This window comes from Balearica regulorum, chromosome 2 (genome assembly GCF_011004875.1).
Source record: "Balearica regulorum gibbericeps isolate bBalReg1 chromosome 2, bBalReg1.pri, whole genome shotgun sequence".
NCBI classification, from domain to species: Eukaryota; Metazoa; Chordata; class Aves; order Gruiformes; family Gruidae; genus Balearica; species Balearica regulorum.
In genome coordinates, this window is record NC_046185.1 from 92508013 (window position 1) to 92523434 (window position 15422).

The 15422-nt window shown below is 39.9% G+C and overlaps 1 protein-coding gene across 1 annotated transcript in view; it reads left to right on the plus strand.

Annotated features, from left to right (window-relative positions):
• MYLK4 (myosin light chain kinase family member 4) overlaps window positions 1-15422 on the plus strand; it is an 83963-nt gene that overhangs the window by 10476 nt on the left and 58065 nt on the right. The window contains exon 2 of the mRNA XM_075744920.1: window positions 3674-3932. Within this exon, the coding sequence (XP_075601035.1) occupies window positions 3674-3932 (259 nt within the window). The remainder of the gene's footprint in view (window positions 1-3673; window positions 3933-15422) is intronic.

Sequence of the window (15422 nt, forward strand, 5' to 3'; positions counted from 1 at the left end):
TGCCGGCAGGGGCGGAAGGGCCCCTGTGAGGGTCTGTCAACCAGAGTCAGCCTGCGCTCCGGGGGCATTGTGGGGTGAATTCCTCAGAGGCAGAGGCTCGTCCGCCCATGGTTGTCCCCATAACCCATGCTACTGTTTTTCTACCTTGACATAAGATGTTGAAAAATCTATTTGGGATGTGCAATATCTCTGTGGTATCTCAGGCCAGGATTCCAGGTCAGCGTAGGGTTGTCACTGCTTTGTGGCATGCAGGTTTCCAGCCAGCACGCTGCCCTGATGGGGCAGTGCAGCCCCAGCCTGGGGAAGGGGTGGGAGAAGACCAAGGCCACCCTGGCCACGTTCAAATGGTCCAAAACGCTCTGGAGCTACTTTAGGGTCACACTGATCAATAATGTCAAGGTCTGTGTATTTGGGGCTCCACCTGGTTGTTCACTGAAATATACAAAACTTTCAATCTGAGTTGAAGAGCTACCAATAAATTATTTTTTTTTTAATAATTATGCAGAATGCAGGGCAGGTTGCATTTTAAAGAAAAGCATAGTAAGCGGCACCCATTCACATCCTAATTTACCACCTAAACTTGACTCACTGGTAATTCTTTCCATATTACATCTTGTTTTCTTTCTTAAATTATATTTTTAGGTTTAATTATATACCGTTACATAATCGTTCCCAGCTTGTAAAATTCAGGTCAGTTTAATGTCAAGATGTATCAGGAGGTAAACAAGTCCGGCTGGTGGCTCACAGTACCTCTCCCCAGGCTTAAATTTTGAAAATGGCTGTTTTGGAAATGGCAAACAGGTCAGAAATAAAGTTTTTATTTGACCTGAAGATGGAGGCCAAAGGACTGAGTTTTGAGCGAAATGCTTTATGGCCCATCGTGTAAACCTAGTTCTGGCTGAAGGGGTTACGAGCTAAAAACAGATGGTGAAAGCAAAAGGGGTTGTTTGTGGGTTCTTCTTTTTGGCTGATACCTATTTATTTGCCTGCCCATTTCTATTTCTGACCTTTTCTTTAAACATTTCCTGTATTGTTTATATTTTCATTGTGGAAATTTTCTTACTTTATTGTTTATATTTTTATTGTGCAAATATATTTATTTTCTGCTATTGGGCAGAAAAAGCAGTGGGACTGTAGGTATATACCCCCTGCGCATATAGCTAGGCAAGTTTTTGTGTTTTTATGACGTGTGTGTGGTTTCTGACCACGTGAGTGGAGATGTGGTTCATGAAGCAAGTGGTTTTGCTTAGAGTGAGTGATTGGCTTGCTGAAGACAACCCAGAAGAAAGCGTCTCCCAGGCCAAAGTTGGGGAATATAAATGATGGGGTGAAGGTTTTTACCCTCCTTTGGGGGAAGCAGAGCTCAACACACATTTGAACGTTTTTTTGGCTTCTTTTCTTTTTCCTTTTAATAAGGTGGAAGGCCATAACCTCCCATTGCTCAGTGGCACATGACTGGGGTGGGATTGCTTCTCTGGGGCTGTGGAGTAGGCACTTGCCAAGAAATTTTGCTGTGCACACCTCAGAAACTTTCCATTATTTAGCGTATTGTTTCAGGGATATATTAAAGTAATAATGGGGGAGAGGGCAATCATGTTTGAACTCAGTCCTAGTCTCTGCTTGGTAACAGAGCCCAGTAATACCTCCGGCTTGCCATCCCATTAATATTTTCCCAGATAACTGACCCATTGGTCAGCTTGAAGGAACAACATGTCCTTTCAGTAGTACATGTCATTCTCATTAGATGGATGGCCACATTTGCTGATCATAACCTAGAGGATGATGTGCTCTTTGAAGAGCTATGGAGAGCTTGAATCAACTTTCCTTAGTTGCAGTCATGTCAGGCCAGAAGTAGTCTTCACAGCCAGGTTGCTCTAAAAGACTGTGGGATTTGAGCAGCTGGAGACATGGAGGCAGCGAGAGGGCATCTGGAAACATCACGTGCTTTTGTCTGACAGCTTTGGAGTGTGTTACATCACCCCCTGGTGTGGAGTAGATCAAAGGATCTATAGAATAATGGCTAGAAGGTTAGACTGAGCCCTTGTGGTACATCACCTGCAATTGTCAGTGCGTTTAGGAAAATTCAAAAACCCTGCTCTTGAGAAACGGGGGAAGAAAATCTTTTAAAGTGTTCTTTCACCTGCAGGGGATGGAAAGGGATGTCAGAGCCGTGAAAGCTGGTGATGGAGGCTAGAAGCAGCAGACCTGGCATTTTTAGATACTGGGTGCACAACTTGTTCAGATGATGAATGTCTCACAGCCCCATGCTGGTGTCCCTGCATCTCACATATTAACAGCTTGCTCTAGGGCTGTAATAACATGGTAGCAGAAGTCTCTCTGGAAGGCTCATTTGCAATCTGCAGGCTTGCACTGTCCGTTGCTGTCCATAATCTATAAATGTCATCACTAGCAAGCTGCCTCCTGTCTCACACATGACAGTACGTGGCATCTTTTGCATCTGGGAAGAGTTTGGAGGGCTAACTATGGGCAGTGCAGTTACTTGATGTAGGTATACATCTAATCTGTTGCTTGTGCACAGATGTGGGGTCAAACACAGTGAGGAACATTTTCTGTTGGAAGGTGTTCAGGTAAAAATAAGCAATTTAATTGGGTTTCTGGTTGTACACTGAAGGCTGTTTCTCTGTGCTGCTAATGACTGTAAGGTTGTATATACATTCTTAATTACACCATATAGTTTATGGTATTTATGCAAGTTAAAATGAAAACCGTGAGCTGTGTAATGAGATTGACCAGATTCAGCTTTCTAGAGCTAGCAGAGCATTAGCACTGTGCTTTTGGAGCTGGGTTTCCAGTGCAATGAAGGAAAGGTTGCAATAATAACAATGAAAACGTTTTTGTCCTCTATTTCCTGGGTCTACACTGAGTTGCTAAGTGAAATTTTAGAGTAGTTTCTCATAGTCTTTTAAATGTTGTGCAAAAGCACATATTTTCCAAGTGTAACCAAGTGATTACCGGGTGGGAATAAACACCCTTCTACAGAGAATTAATCAATAACTTTCCAGCCAATCTTACCATTAGACAAACCTCGATGATCCTAGATCATATATGTAGTAGGCATATAGTGAAGGCCTACAGTGGGAAGGAGCCCAGCTGAGGACTGTGCTCTTCTGCAGCCTTCAGCAGAGGACCTAAAATCACCACTGTTTTGGCAGTTACCTATTTCTGTGGTATAGAATAGCAGGAAGAGAGGGAAGGACTGTGTTCAAGCCTAAACCACTTTGTTTAATATCTAAAATCTTAATGGGCTTAATAACAGGCTCCTCGTATGTCAACTTGCTGGAACTGCCACAGAGAGAAGGAGAACCGATTGAGCAAGAGGGAACCACTGAAGTGCTGAAAAAGTGGGGAGTGACCCATAAGCAAGGTCTGCAAGCAACAGCAATAGTATTGATTTGATAGAGCTAAACAGTTTCTATGAACTAATTAAATTACCTGGGTCTTGTAGCCTGCTTGAATTATCTGGTGTTGAATGTAGATGAGTAGGTAGAGTGGCGTCTGTGAACAGCTGGTGCTGTTAATTCTGTATTTCTGTATTGGTTCAGAAGGTATAATGGGAGAGAATTGAGATACAAAATGCTGCAACAATGACAGTTTTCTAAGCTAGCATGCATGAACAACACTGATGCTTCTTATTTGTCTTTCTTTTGCACAGCCAAGAAAGAGGAGAAATCAGAAGTTACGAGTGTTCACTGGTTTACGAATCTAAGGTGGAGAGGAAAACCGACAGTAAATTAACTGGGCATAATATGAAGCTACTTAAGATTAACAGGCTGGAAGAGATCAATACACGATATAACAGCAGCAGACTGGAAAAAACAGCCTTTTTTCAGAGCATGGAAAAAGTGGAGAGGACTAGAAGCTTCAGGGAAGAAAAATTCAGTCAATCAGATCCTGGAACAGAAGATGAAAAGGTAACTTACTAACTATCTAACTACATAATTAATTTTGTCTTCCCAACACACTGTCCCTTTCTTCTTTCAGCTAGTTAAAGACTTTACTATGTGTGTTTCCCAGTAGAGTTGAATTTTTCATTATCATTTGTGAAAATGTATTGCAGCTGTGGGAGACTGGTCAGCATCTTTTAATCTTAGGGATCCATAGAAGCAAGCACATGTGTTTTTATTCTGGGGTTTATTTACAGCTGGACTTATATTCAGAAGTTGTAAAGAAGTTGTGTGATTCTGCAGCTCTACAAAAATCAGAAAGTAAACATGGATTTTGTTGGGTTCATGTTTTGAAAGCATTTGTCCTATCTAACAGCTCTGGAATTAGCAGGGACTGAACGAATCCCATGGAAAGAGCAAATTTCCCAGATGAACTAAGACAGCTTTGTCCTTTACTCCGCATTAACACTGGGGGAGCAGGGCATGGTTACATGCTGTGTGCCATGCTTGCAGGGACGAGTGTTGTCCGGTGTATCTATGTGCTGCACCTGTCTCTAGTAAGAATGGTGCTGGGCATCATAGTACGGGGTCTCTGGCAGGAAAATGACTCTGATCAGCCAAAATATGTTTAGAAATAGCAATGCGTTTCCTTGTATTATGCCTTTTCTATGGGAGAGTCTAGAGGAACCAGTATATTTATTGACATGTCATTTAGACAAGAACTAAGAAAATGGGCTTGCAATAGGGCAATAAGAAATTAATTTTACACGCCAGTTTATGAAAAGACTTGAAAAATTTGTGCTGTGGCTGTGTGCTGATTGTGCTGATATGGTAGGTAGTTTTTCAAATATTCTGAATACTTTTTCATTCAGATGATTCCCTGGAGTATTGGTGTAAAGTAAAATTCATGATGTTTTCATTTGTATTCACAACTCAAGAAGTTGAATTTTTGATATTTCTTAATCTGCTGGGTCACTTCTGTACACAATTATTCCAGTATTCAGTAAGCTGCTACAATTTTTACTTTGTAGAGAAGAAAATGATCTGTGCATTAAAACAAACAAAGCATGTCTCGTGCAAGTAGGATGTGTTTATTTTAGAGAGTTTCATTTAGTGTTACAGTGAAAATTAGAATTAAAACAATATAAATCTGGGTGGTTGGCATTTGGATGATGTTATTAGCTCTTTTAAGAAAGGTTTCTTCCAGTATGAAAATCATAACTTGCACAGATGAGAAAGTAAGAACTGCCCATGGAGCCCTTCCTCTGAGTTTTGTCCTTTTAGGGTCAAGAAAAAGGGTATGTAAGCTGCTTTGGCTGTGTTAATGTACCTTAGTTTGATGACAAATTGCAGATAGATAGTTGAGGTAGGGGGATTTTCCATCACTTTTTGCTGTAAAAGCTCTTGATGTTTGCTTCTTCAATCTAATGGTTAGAACTGGCTCTTTGTGAGGAACGCTATAAGAAAAGGCAGGGAGACTGTGGAGGTGCAGTAGGGGAGAAGGGAATAGGTTTAGAAGATGAACAGCTGGTGGCTAGTTGCAAGCTGGAGAAATGGCTCTGTATTCCGATTTTAGCTCATCAGTCTCCTGGGGACAAGACTTCAAAGGTGAAAGGCAGTCCAACTGAACTCTGGTAATATACCTCACTGGAGTGAGGTTTCCAGATATATAAACATTAGGTATATTTCTCCTAAGCTTTTACAAGCTTAGAAGTTAATTACAAAACTTAACACAAATTTTTTTGGGGAATTTCTCAATGGGATACAAAATTGAGCCCTAGGTGTGCTGTTAATGTTGATGAAAGAAAAAAACCAAGACCTTCCTTTGAACAGTCTTAGCTTGGTCTGCTTGCCTGATGAACAGTTTTATTATGCTGATCAGGAAAGGGAGGAAAGAAGATTGTGCTGGCAGAAAATACAGTAAATTTTGCTCAGATGTATGCATTTACATGTGTATGCTTGTGGGTATATGCATGTAAATTCTGTGGATGAATTTCTCACTTCGAAAGCAGTAACAAAGCATCTATTTGCTACGATGGGAGTGGGTTAACACTCAAGACACCATCTAGAAGAGAGTGGTCAAACTGTGTACTTGCTGGAAGAAATAATTATTCTGAGAGGAATTGATTATAACTATAGAAGAAAATGATCCCCTTCCTCAAGCCAACTGTTTTTCTTTATATACCTTTTTCTTTATAATACCTTTTTTATAAAATAAGCAAACACAATTTTCATCTTTCAATACAGTATATTCTGGGGGGGGGGGGGAAGTAATCTAAAAATAATTTAAAAAAAGGCTTTCCAGATCCATTAAAATACAACTATGTAAAGCAAACCCAGTAATTGTTGACCATCAATTATGAACAATCACTGTACAGTGTAATGTACGTCTTGGTGCTGTGAACAAGCTGCGGTGTTGCAGTCCTCTAGATGGCACTCTTTGCCACACCAGCTCTCCACCAGGACCATTTGCAGTTGGAGAGGATTACTCAAAATAACTCATGGCAAAACTGCTCTGTACCTGTTTTATGTGTGTTTTGTTCAGAATGCCCCCTTGCCACCCCATTTGTACAGTTGGCAGCACATGGTTTTGTATCTTGGCAAAGTTTTGTCTTCAGGAATGAACACAAAGTTTTGCTTCAGGTGATATATAATTAAGAGAAAGACATTTTGGTTTATAGGAATGGTTTTTAAAGTGTGAGAACTAGATTAAAAAAAAAAAAATCCAATCTGTCCTTGACCCATTGCACTGAACATCCACACCAAGGGGTTGTGCTGGTCCGAAGGGAGGGGTGGCACACGGTAGGAATAAGCAGCTGTGAGAAGGTAAAATCACCTCTTTTGACAGTAGCACCAGCTTATGTGAAGGTAAATCGATTGTGAAACTACCACACAATTTACCCAGCTGCATTAGCTCCCAGTGAGCTCCACATTCCTCACCTAGACTGCTTCTGATGGCCCAGCCAAAGCTGCATGCGTTTGGTCAGCAAACCTGCAGTCTCTTCCTTCTGACTCTTACTTTGTAAGTGATGGGTGCAAGAATGCAATTCAAATTGTTTAATTTTGAATCTCTGTCTGAAATTAGGGCACTAGCTTCCCCAATGACTGTTGAGTTTTAAAAGTAAAATTATCTTCTTCAGCGTCAATGGCTTGTTTTTAAACCCTGGCTCCATGATTCAGATGTGTGCAGCTTGATTCTTTTCTATTAGTAACATTCAGAACTGTAGAAGCTCCAAGGCTCATATTTACCAAGTTGATAAAAAAAGTAACCCACCCACGTTGGATAATAATTACATGACCACTTTTTCAGGGGAGCAATATTAAATAAACATTCCACAAAAGCTAAATCTAGTCCTAAACGAAGCTTCAAAGCTTTCTGAATTCTGTGCAGACCACCCAGGGAAAGAGATTTGAAATTCAGGGTCTTTCTGCAAGCATAATGCTGCTGCTCTTGAAGTTCTTGCAACCTAGAGAGCTACGGCTATAACTGCAGTTCCTGTGGTTGAAGCAATTACTAGTTGACAGGGTAACTGTAGGGTTTCTGGATCTTATCAATTTGCGTCTACAAGACTTGGCCATTACCTTGGCTTACCATCCATCTCTTTTACTTATTTGCTATGTGGTGCCAATACGTTCATTTGGATAATACGCTATGACAGGAGAGGCGCTCCCTGTGCGTGTACATGAGCAAGCTTTCCCTTGGAGGTGCAGGCATTGTGAAGGAGCTATAGCTAGAGCTCAGATACAGCTGAACTAGTGTGCATTACTTGTCCATTGATTGGTGGCAGCTGATTGTTTGTACACTTACATTCTGCTGCAAAATGGAAAGAATTTCCAATTTTAAGATCTTGTTTTCAGTTATTTAAAAATTTCTCAAGTTTTGGTGGCTCAAGCCAAAATTTTCCATGGAGAATTTACATCACATTGAATTGCTTGGGAAAATTCAGCAGAAGCAGTCTATGTGTTTCTGGAAATTTTAGGGGAAAGAAGTTACTTTGATGATATTGAAAGTCTCACCTCCATGTGGTTCAAATGATTTGGCTCCTCCATCCTTTGGATCAAGAACTTGATAGTTGGCAGGCGAGCAGATGCGGGATGTGAGATGGGGAGAGAGCTAGGACTCACTTTCTGCATGGTGGTGGCTTGGATATGGGAGCAACATAGAACAACTGCAAGCACAGGAACAGAAGAGACTGCAGGCAATAAAGCCATGGCATTTCAAACTGACCTTCCTGTGCGTGTGCACCATGACACATTTAAAGTGACTGTCTTGAATTTGCTCTTTCGGTATTTTTTTTTTTCCATTTCTTGCCTATTAAAAGGGAAAAAAGACAACCAATGGCCTGAACTGCTAACAGCGAAGGGATTGTGCTAACAGTTTGCTTTTGTTTGAACAGTTCTGGGATGTCAGAGTAATTCCCTTTCAAGTTCGTGCAAAACACATCTCATGTGTAGATCCCTGCACCTGTTTCACACTTGTCAGTGGGCCATCGCTTCTTTTCCTTATAGGTTCAGGGTATGTGTTGAAGTATGAGATGGGACCCTGCTGCGAGTCCCAGCCTTGTCTAGCTAGGTGGTACTTACAGAGCTGGGGAGGGTTTTGAGGGTGCCTGCCAAATTGCATCTGCTAGAGCAGGAGAACCAAGTTAATCAGTTGATTAAAAAATAAGGGATGGATCTACCCCTGCAAAGAAATGCTGCCTGGATTGCAGGTAGTTTCTGCCTTTTGGCTTCGTATCTCGGGCATACCTTGTGGACTGTGTTAAGCTGTGGAAGAAAGAAAGAGATTCCTGCATCTGGAAATGCACAGGTAGTAGATATACTTTTAATAAGTTAGATATATTTCACTGATCAGTATCGATATTGTTTAACTGGATGAATGCTACTTGTATTCAGATGTAGCCAGTTAAACTTATCTGTTCTTTCATGGAGTGGCACTTAGTCTTCTCTTTTACAAGAGTCTCTCCGGCAGTAAGTCCCAGACAGTGGATGTGCTTTTCAGGAAGGTGCATCTCTCACCTTGCTGACCGAGTGCTTTGTCTTGCCATTATAACATGATGCACCCTCTAGTGACCTCTACTGGGTGCGGTACAAGGGACTGACTCAAGATTACCCTCTTTCACCACAGTGGGAGCAAGTTTGCCAGCCCTTCTTGTTGTGGGACTTGGAGACTCCCCAGTAAGGCTCATGCCCGTTATTTTCCTGTTGCTGTCAAGTGAACAGAGCATTATCTCCATAAAGAAGTAGCATCACTAGTTATTATATCACTAGATGTTGCAGTCAGATAGTATGTACGTTTGCTGTGATTTCCCAGAAAGTAATACAGTGCTGTGATGACCTGTCATGTTTTAACTCAAGAGCTTTTAGAAAAATTCTTAAAAGGAAACATTGTTTAAACAAAATAAATATATGAGTTTAGAAAGGCAAAAAGACAGACACTTGTTTTAAGTAGCTCCCGGGATGTAGATTGCCAGAATGCTTAGGATTTTAATGTTTACTGCAAATTAAATTTTTCTTTCTTCTGTGAAGAGATCCACCTGTAGAATTTCAAAACTGATTTCATGCAAAGGTTTGAGATCTGAAAAGTCTGCAACCTCACACTTGCCTATTCTTCTAGTACTATTAGCCCAAAGAGCCATGACCTAGTGTGAATATATAGCAGAATTTTTCACACATTGTGCGAAGAGCTTGAAGGACAGTGATAAGGAGAATAATATAAATATTACTACACATATCAGCACTCAAGATTAATGAGATTCATAAAGAAATTGAAGAATGCAAAAAAAGAAAGTGTAGAAGTCTTTGTATATATACTCTTCCATGATGACCTAAGAAGCTCATTATATGAATGTTCTCTGATCCATCAGAAAAATTGTTCTTTCAGAAATCTGTACTAATATTTTTCTCACTAAAAGCAAACCAGCCAGATTTTATTAAGGTTTTTGATGCTGTTTCCATTTATACTGATTCTGTTTCTATGACATATATGCATGGATAAATAGAAAGAAAGTAAAATCTAAGGGGACACTCAGAAAATAAAAACATGTTAGAAATATCTTTATCCATGTTGTTAATTAATTTGGTAGTGTCAGTAACTGAATGATGATTATTTTTTAAAATGTTTACTTTAAGTAATGATCTTTAAGTCATGAAGTTTCCCAGGCTATCTCATAAGAAAGGTGGCGTGTATTCAGAAGTATTTTGAGAGCAGGACAAGTGTCCTTGCCAGGGACTGGCAGTAGGGCTGCGCTCATGCAGGGACTCCTGGATAATCTGAATCCTTACCTTTGGGAGGAAATGAGCCAACAGCAGCCTGAGACCAAGATTGCTGTGTCATCTCAGCACCCCACGGCACGTCTGTTCCAGACTCATCCTTCTCCCTCTCTTTCTAGAGAAGTATTGTTGTCAACTGCAAGTAAACTGTCCCTAGAGGTCCCTTGTTCCTCTGCGTGCTGGTATGTGTCCTGTGGCACTTAGACCTGTGAAGGTTTGGACATATGGCTGGTGTGATCATAAAGGCTGGTGATCTCTACCAGAGTTCATATTTGAGAATGGTACTCTCCTTGAACTCCCAAAGTGAGGAGAGAAGGGGGATGGGATCTAAAGAGCTCTATGAGTCTTGCTCACTTTTCTGTGCTTCTGGAGAAAATGTGAGTTTGGCTTCCTAAGGGAGTGTGAGGGAACAGTGCTACCCTTTGGTTGTGATGCTCCTTCCTCAAAGCAGCATTAATTGAGAAAGAAAATGTAGAGCTATAGCAAGTAATTTTCAGTAAATCCATTTTCTTTCTGTATGTGATTCTACAGCAGAATACTACTGCCAGTGGCAAGTAACTGTACTTTTGGTAAGCCTGTATCTGTTCAGTGGATTGTAAAGGACCGTTGGTAATAATTATATGTGTTATTATGAGCAAGCAGAGACCCTAACTGAGATTGTGAGTCACAGTACGGGTTGGATCCACTCCACAGAATTCATTGACTGAACAGCTGGATAAGGGAGAAGTAAAATGAGAAACAGGTACAGAAATGGATGAAGAGTCTCTTCAGGTCATGCTCTCAGCCAGTGACATCCGTACGGAGACATCGTAATATGGAAATGAAATTGCTGACTCTCTGTCTAGTATCCTCTTCACATAGCTATATGCCGAGATCTGAGAGAAGGCATGCCTCCAAACCCTCAACCTACTGGATCCCAGCCATTTTATGAATGCTGATTGCTTTGCAAAGGTCCTGCACACCATTTGGCCCAGGATCTAAAATTTCAAAAATCTGTAGCAGCTTCTAGATGTTTTCTTTGTTTTTCTGGTGTTAATTTACAGGCAATTCACTCCTTCCTCCTTCAGTTCATTTTCCTTGATTTTTATTTAGATCCTATGAATACTGTGGTGAGAGGTTTGTCAAAACCTTTGGAATATGTGACATACAAAAATCAGATCAGTTTTGATAGAGCAAAGGCATAAATATTTATTTCAGTGTAAAAGATGTTGAATCTTGTCTGTTCAGAAAAATACCTCCTTCCCTTAAAAACTCCTCTTTGACCTTAGATGCATGGCTTAGCAAAGAATTCTTTTGGCCATGATCATTCAAAGGTGTCTCATTACAAGTTACCTACCAGCCAATTTGTTATATACACACAGGTGCAGGGAGATATATCCAGACCGTCCCTGTGACCTTTCTCTTCTGGCACCCTTGTGCAATGTCTAGTGGACACGTTTAGCAGAAGTCACGGTGCAGTAAAAGCAACTTTCCAGTGTTGAGCACAGCGTGAGGATTCCAAACAAGGGCCCTTGCATAGGAGCGGTCGCATTTCTGTCACCTCGAACGGAAACCTCACATGTAGTGAGCATTTTGAGGAGTTGAGGATCTTAATTTTTCCCTTTATATGGACAATCCAACATAATTCCTGGTGTTCGATCCTTCTGTGTTTGCTGAAAATGGTTTATTTTTCACTCCCAACTTAAATCCCTTAATTGCTTATATTGAAAACATAACTGTTTGTTAGGCATGCATTGTATAGTATATAAGGGAGGATTTTTTTTTTAAGAACTATGTAGTCAAGTACTTTTAAGTGCTTGATTGACATTTACAAATGGAATTCCTGAGAAAAATGAAAATGGGGCTCTATAACATGACCTTATGCTGAAGAAAGCACACAGGATATTGCTGTAATGCACATAAAAGAATTTGTTATTGATACTGAAAAGAGAAGAGAGAGTATTTTTCCATGGTTCCTTGTCTTCAAGGCTAAGTAAGCAGACATACTGGTACACGAGATCTCCCTAACTCCATGCCTGGACTGAACAGTGATGGAGCAGATACATGGGCAGATAGGTTTAATTTCAGCTATGACCCTATCTAGTTATGAGCCTGTCTAGTTGACCTCATATCTTAAATAGCGACTGTAGTTGAAGATGATAGGAGAAAATTACAGCCTTTTATCTTAACTATTGGCAGTGAGACAACAAGATGCAGGATGATTTTCTGTTGACCTTTTGAGGATGCCACAGCCCTTAATATCATCATTACATTTTAAAGGACACGTTCACCCAAAGAATTGTTGCTTTTGCCAAACCAAACACTTTCTGCTGTCTTTCTGAAATTCGTGGTAGACCCATGTTTGGTAGTTCTAAATCTGGAGAAATTGCCCAAAGCCTCTTGGTCCTGCATGTTTTAGACCATCCCAGAGGCATCCTAGGTCTCCTATTTATACCTACCCTATGTATTTCTTCCAACTCATATGTTAACAGGGCTTTATTATGGTTTCATAAGAAGCCTATTGTATAAGAATAGAAATGTACACTATGGAAATGTAGCTTGCTGGTCAGGGCATCTAAAAAGTTGGAAGATCTAAACATAAGTCTATATAGCACCACTAAAATGGAAGAATTAACAAAATTCAGAAGATTAGTACAAATGAATCAAACAAATTGACTAAAACTATTAACATGTTTCTATAAAGAGATATTTTTATTTTACTCCTTTCTAATCCTCTAAGCTGTCCTTCTTTCAAGACAATATTCTAGCTGCTAAAAGGCAGATCTGTCTTGCTGTTGCAGCTTTCCAGCACTACATCCAAAATCTGTATCTTTAAACTCCGTTGTGCAAGTGCTTCATTTTTAGTTGTGGAATAACTCACTGTCTGTTAAAATAGAGACACATGCAAAGGTATGGAATAATCCAAATACTTAAATTCCCCAGGTTTTTGAAAGCATTTTCTCTTCATTGTCGTGATTCCATATACAACTACTGCCTCTCCTGTCATGTTAGTTACTGTGCTTGTTAAACACGGTATTTACAGCGCTTTCCTTGGTGTAAGGACAACACCTTGTACACATAATACTGCGTAATAAAATATTTATTACAAAGCTTTATAACAAAGTTGTACAACAAATATAAGTTGTAAATTCAACTTTAACTCACTTATTAAAAATTGTCTACGTTTATCAGACAGCTACTCCAGAGAACAAGCATGAACATCTTTAGGAATTCACAGTTGGAATTCCTAACAAGTCAAACAGATTTTATTTAATCATCTTCTTAAAGAATTGCTATGAAATATTTTCTGGCTGCCACCAGTTGCCAACAGATTGATTCAAAATGTTTGTGAGGTCTAGTATGGGACTTGTAAAGAAAGCTTGTGTGATGCCTGTTTGTGCTATTCCTGGCTCATACCTGTGCTGTACGTGATCCCCCCTGCTTCATTAGCAGTAATTTTGTGCATGATTAGGTAGTTCAGGAGGCCAGCTCAGGATGAGGATTTGCTCCTTCTGTCCTCAGGCAATACAAAGTTTCACTGCATTAGAGATTATCTATGGATACTGTAAGTGAGTGACAGTTGTCACATCAGAGACTTGACAGTAGGCAGGCTGTTACAGAACTGTATGGAGCAGCTGGGGCTCAGAGGGGTGGAAAGAGGCACCCAAGGTCACCCAGCAGATCTGTGACAGAAGCAGGGCTATAAGCCAGACTTTCTGACTTCCAGGCCAGGGCCTGAGGCATACTGCTACTGCAGCGTGATCCCCTTGCAATGAAAGAAATGTCTTCCTTATCACACCTGTTTCTTATATCTGGAATTGTACTCTCTGACACACATTGTATGAAAGCTTTCATGTTATTAGCTAGCATTTGCCAAGTGTGTGGGAGATCTCCCCCCCCCCCCCCCAAATTCTTCAGTCATCTTCATCTCAGCATCATGTGACTGCAGTAGCAAAAATTGGCTTCTTAGCTATCTCTGGTCCCAAAATCAGTGGAATGCTTAATTGAAAGAATATGGGTGGCCAATAATGATTTAAGCTCTATTTCCAGATCTGCCAAGTCTCCCATAGTTCCCAGGATCTTCTGCATCTGGAATCATACTCCTAATGTATGCAGCGTCTGGAACCATGAATAATTTCCCAAAATCTTCAGCAGACACCAAAGAAAAAAATTAGACTTTTAAAAATAAAACCCCACATGTTATCTTTCAGTTACATTTGACTTAAGAAACTGCATTTTGTGTTTTAGTTTGGAAATCATAATAATTTATAGGGACCCATCAATGCAAGGAAGAAGAAAAGTGCATGTCTGTAGTGTTAAATACAAGTTTTATCAATGTGAATTTGGAATGGGAATGAATTTGAGTGTCAAATGAAACACTGAGGTTTATGCCAAATAAACATTTTATAGAAAAACAAACAAACAAACAACAAAACCAAAGCAACTACATTGCTTTGGAACATCTGTTTATCCATTGTTCAGTATCTGTCCTGACTTTTTTCTTCTCAGCTTATAAAGGCATGCTTCCCTTTGTCTTTGTGGTACTCCACTGTAGTTCAAGAGAGTCATTCAGTATTAGAAAGAACTAGATGAAACTGAAGCGTAGCTTTCTGAACTACACAAGACATTTAAAGTAATACTGTCTGTTGGTCAATTATAATTGCAAACAAGCCAAGCAAGTACTGTTTGTTCCAGTGGAAAGCTGAGATTTTCTACCTTCCAGTGAGCTAAAATGACATTCTAAAGGATATGGCCAGAGATGCTTCACCATGTGGGTGGTCTTGGATTACATATTATTTACAGTGAGTCTATTCACATGCTTGAAGTTAAGCATGTGCTGAAATGCTTTGTTAAATCAGGGTTGTTGGGTATTATATATTTATTTACATTGAGGTTGTCTGAGCATACATCCAGTAAAAAGGCAATTACTCTTTCAAGGAGCTCGTATTCTATTTGTAAATAAAAACAAAAGGAGAATGACGCTACAAATCAATGAAGTTATTGTTCAGTGAACTTTTCTTTGTAGCTAGCCTTTGCTTAACCGATGTAATGCTTTAATCACATCAGAGGATTTTTTCAAGCTTTATTCTGCAGGGTTTGGTTTTTGTTAGGATTTTGCTGTACCATGGATTGTGTGATAAGCTTTCTGTTGCTGATTCCATGAAATAGATTAAAGTGAAAAAGAATAAAGGGAAAGATAAGCTCAAAGAAAAACAAAAGAGAAAAAGAAAGCTAAAAGATAAATTGGAGGAGTGAAGAAAAGCT